Below are 5002 nucleotides of genomic sequence, written 5' to 3'. Positions count from 1 at the left end.
CTGTGCTCCAGCAGCTTGGGGAATCTTGAAGAAACGACAAATTCCTAGACTCATATGTATTACCACAAGTGAACCAAAGAGACATAAAATCTCTGAATCTTCCAAAAACAGAGGATGACATTAAAACAGTAATAAAATGCTAACAACTAGTGAAATTCCAGGGCTTGAATTCACCACTGAATTTTACCAGAACTTCAGAGATGATTTAATGTCCATATGCCTCAAACTCTTTAATAAAATTGAAGGAGAAGGAATACTTCTAAATTGATTCCTGGAAGCCAGCATTACTGTTATGGTTTGTGTCTTGATGTCCCCCCAAAGCCTCATGTAGTCATGGGATGGGCTTCTAGAGTTTATGACTGATTCATGTGTGAAGAGCTGTACATTCCTTGGAGTGGGTAGCTTACATGCAATATAAGGGAGGGAAAGAGGCTTGCTCTTCCCACTGCTGTTCTTCCCTTTGTTGCTCTTGTTGCTTTTGCTATCTTCCACCACCATGAACTGTTGCCCACTGCCATGTGCCACTCTGCCTTGGAGCGAGCTGATTATGGATTGAAACCTCCACAAACTGTGAGCTAAATAAAGCTTTCCTTCCTTAATTTTGGGTGTCAGGTATTTTGTCCCAGCAATGAGAGAAAAGTAGCTGAAACAATTACCCTGTTTCCAAAACCTGTCAAGGATCCAACTGAAAAATAAAAGTATGTCACTCACTTTAATGAATAGAAACACAAAAATCCTCAGCAAGATATTGGCAAATGGAATACAAGTCATCAAAAAATATATTATGATTAAGTAGGCGTCATCCCAGAGATGAAAAGATGGCTGAATGTCTGAATTGTGATTTGTGTCTAGATGTCTCCCCAAAGCCTCATGCAGTCAGAACTTTATCAGGATGCTGCGGTTAAGGGTATGAGTGTGAAACCTATCTTAGGCTGAGTAGCTTGTGTACGATATAATGGACAGAAATAATCTTGTCTCCTTCTCTTGTTGCTTTGCTACTTTCTGGCTGCCATGAATTTGTTCCCCCTTTTGCTTGCTACATTCTTCACACCATGAACTGTACATCTCTGCCAAATCAGCCTGCCTTGGAGCCAGAATATTATGAACTGAAATCTCTATGAACTGTAAGTCAAATACGCTTTCCCCTCTTAGCTTTGGGTGTCAGGTATTTTGTCTCAGCAATGAGAAAAGTAACTAAGACACTATGCATATTAATAAATTGAACAGACTACATAAAGATAAGCAGGAACAAAAACGACATGACTATTTCAATAGATTCCAAAAAAAGTACTTGACAAAATCCAACACCCATTCTTGATTAAAAAAATTCCAGAAAAAAAATGTGTATAGTAGTACAATATCTCAATATATTAAAGTCACTTTTGATAAACCTACTGCTCATATGTATCTGTCTACATATGTATGTGTGTGTGTATGTATGTATGTATCTCACATAGGGAAACAGTTTTTTCTTCCAATGTGAAAGTTACATTACTAAAAATGAGGGGAAAAGAAAGGAAGTTTAATACAATTTTTGCTTGAATTTATGCAAAATCATGGAGCATAATTTAGTTTTATTTAAAATAATAATATACATGAGGCCATCTGTAGATACCTGATTATTATTATTATTATTATTATTATTATATGTACTGATCTAAGGACAGAGGCATATAAATGTAATATGTTTGAACTCACCTAGATTATTTACATTTGGTATAGTCAGAATATAAACCTTGTTGCAGATAAGAAAGTTTAAGTTAAATACACTAACTTCATCTATAAATGTGGCTAAACATAGCAATGATTCATAACCAGATAAAGATACTGCCTTTACTTTAGGGACTAACTTTTTATTTTGCCTTCTAGATGAAAGCAATTATCCCTGGAGGAATTATCATAACATGTAGAAAAGCTTTCCCTAGGTTCTGTTCAAGAGGAAACCTAAAGAGTGTCCAGGGAGACTCATGTTCTAGTATGGCTCAGGAAGAGCTCTTCAGGCTAAGAGTAATTATTGCCAGGGACCCAAGTTCTGTCTCTTTTTTAGAATTCCCTAATGTTGCAATAATAGTACCTACTTGACACTGCCCAACCCACAGTGATTTGCATCTCTTTTTGCTTTCCTTCAAGAGCTCGTCTGTGTTACACAGAAGGAGTCAAGCTAAAGGGACTTGCTTGTTTCTACATTGATGGTATGGTTTGCTTTTATTGATACAAATTTCCTGAATTTTGCCTATGCCACCCTATTTTTCTTTTTTACTATATGTCCCTTCCCCCAGCTGAGAGAATTTGCAAGATGTATTGGGTTCACTTTCTTTGCTTAGTATTGCTTCAGTGGTCAGGAGGTGTGGTAGAGGTTCAAAGCTGAATACTATATGTCTTTTTAACTATCTCTGAAACATATTGTATATTTTTCTAATGTCTTTTGTAGCATTTGCAATATTCATTGTTTGTTCCTTTGTCTACTCTTTAGCTATTGGCAAAGAATGATTGTGTCATGTAGGCTATTCTACACTTTGACCAAGCAGCATATTAACCTTCATTTATCTTTTCCTTCTAGTGGTGAAAATCAAGGACATGTGAAAGGTGAGGGAGGTAGATAAAATCTGAAAGTCTTTGGTGTTCATGAAAGAATGTGTCCTGGAGGTCAAAAGAGGCACAAAATGAGGAAGATTCTTGCTGCATGTATGAACTCATTCACTTTAATTACTTCTTCATGAAATAGCACATATATTTCTACTTCATTCACATGCACAGAAAATTATTTTAAAATTTAGGAAATATTTATTTTTAATATTATATTATTTGAGATAAAAAGTGTCTTTAAAACAATGCCTTGACATTTGTGATATTAAGCATGAGATGGTTGAATGTTAAAAGTTGATCCAGTGAAAAACTTGAATTATTGGAGTGCAAAGAGAAGGAGAATGGATTCCAATAAATGTGTGTGCATGTGTGTGTGTGTGTGTGTGTGTGTGTGTGTGTGTGTAGTAAAATGGTTAATGAGTTTTATTATCAGTATCCAGCACTGGAGGAATAATGACCTCCAAGAAATTATTAAACAACTCTGAGATTTGGTAGAAAGAGTTTTGCAGAATGTCTGAATGGGTCCTTATGTACACCTAACTTTGAAATTTATTTAAATCTTTAATGCCTAGTAAATTCCATATGCCAAATTGTATTATTGTTCTCCACTATGTGTGTTAAAATTTTATAATATTACTTGGTCATAACTCATGTTGCCAGACTAAAATATGTAAATGAGACAAAAATATCAAAACCATCCAAATAAATACATCTTTTTTTCTTGTCAGTGCATAAGAATGGGATTTTCCTTTATCATCAACTACAGACTTCAGGCTATTACATATAATGCACATGATGTCTGCCTGAAGTTCAGCTGGAATGTCTAGGAAAGTTCAAGATTTTCATGAAGAAAAACTGTGAATCAACTCTTTAAGAAATCTTAGTTTTCTGATTTAGAAGTATATACATGATTTTTTAAAGGGAGACTATTTCTCAATTTTTAATCAAATATATTTCTCATTTTAGATGCATGCATTAAATCTTCACCCTTGCTAATTGAAATCAAAGCATCGTCACACACAATGAGTGAGTTTATGCAGTACACATTTATGCTAATTTTAAATGTTGAGTTCATAATTGGAAATTTAGGAAATTGCTTCATAACACTGGTGAACTTCATTGTCTGGGTCAAGAGAAGAAAGCTCTCTCTGTTTGATCAAATCCTCACTACTTTGGCGATCTTCAGAATTAGTTTTCTCTGGTCAGCAGCCATATGTATATTAGCTATTTTTTACCCAGGTTTGTTGACTGAAACAATGAAAAAAATAACTGGTATTATATGGACAGTTTCCAGTCATTTTAACATCTGGCTCACAGCATGCCTCAACATCTTTTATTTTCTCAAGATAGCCAATTTTTCTAAATCTATTTTTCTTTTTCTTAAGTGGAGAGTTAAACAGGTAGTTTCACTGACATTTTTAGTGTCATTGGTCTTCCTGCCTTTACATGTTACACTGACAAACCCACATCTTGATACCTGGATTGATGGATATAAAAGGAATATGTCATACACTTCCAATTTGATTGACTCTACACAAGTATGGAAAAAAGTTTTATTCAGCAATAGTATATTTGCATTCATACCCCTTACTGTGTCCCTACCAACTTTCCTCTTGCTCATCTTCTCCCTGTGGAAACATCTGAAGAGAATGCAGTACAATGCCAGAGGATCCAGAGATGTCAGCACCAAGGCCCACATAAAAGCTTTACAAACTATAGTTGCCTTCCTCCTACTGTATATCATTGTCTCAATTTCTTTCATTGTACAAATTTTGAGCTATGAATTATTGGAAAAAAAATTCATGTTTTTATTTCGCCAAGTGACTATTTTTGCTTTTCCTTCAGGGCATTCATGTGTTGTCATTTTGGGAAACAAAAAGCTGAGACAAGTCTCTTTCTCCTTATTTCAGTGGCTGAGGTGCCGGTCCAAAAATATGGAATCTTCAGCACCCAAGTAAATTTTGGAGACCATCATGCATATTTTTTGGAAAGATTAATTCAAAAGAAATTTTCATGTATTTTACTTTTGTACTTTTCCAACATTCTTATCATACACAACTTTTAAGAATTTCCAAAATATATGCTTGGAATAAACACTAAATAAAAACATTTCAACTTAATCAGTACATTTTAAGTATGTATTTTAATAGTCATAAGTAAGAATAATGACATTGAAGAAATTTTAAATGTAAGAGAGTTTGTAGTCATGAGTATTTTGAATTTGCATAATTGAACTTTCTGAAATTTTAAAGTGAAGTAAGAAATGTGTGTGTTGGCATGCATTTAAGACAGTTACTAAAAATTGAACTCTATAATTTTATATAATTATTTATATTATATAAGTATTTGTTTATACAAATATGAAGAGCAGAAATTTACAACAGAAATGAAGAATAAAATAACTTTAAGTAGATGC

The 5002-nt window shown here is 33.9% G+C and overlaps 1 protein-coding gene across 1 annotated transcript; it reads left to right on the top strand.

Moving 5' to 3' along the window:
- Positions 1–3608: 3608 nt before the first annotated feature.
- LOC102024443 (taste receptor type 2 member 140-like) lies at positions 3609–4544 on the top strand. Its single transcript, XM_005379630.1, has one exon. The coding sequence runs from the start codon at positions 3609–3611 to the stop codon at positions 4542–4544; it is 936 nt and encodes a 311-aa protein (XP_005379687.1).
- Positions 4545–5002: the final 458 nt, after the last annotated feature.

The sequence above is a fragment of the Chinchilla lanigera genome, unplaced genomic scaffold, assembly GCF_000276665.1.
Source record: "Chinchilla lanigera isolate Chin_1 unplaced genomic scaffold, ChiLan1.0 scaffold00012, whole genome shotgun sequence".
NCBI lineage: Eukaryota > Metazoa > Chordata > Mammalia > Rodentia > Chinchillidae > Chinchilla > Chinchilla lanigera.
Note: the sequence above shows the minus strand (reverse complement) of the source record. Positions and strands in the feature narration are given on the sequence as shown.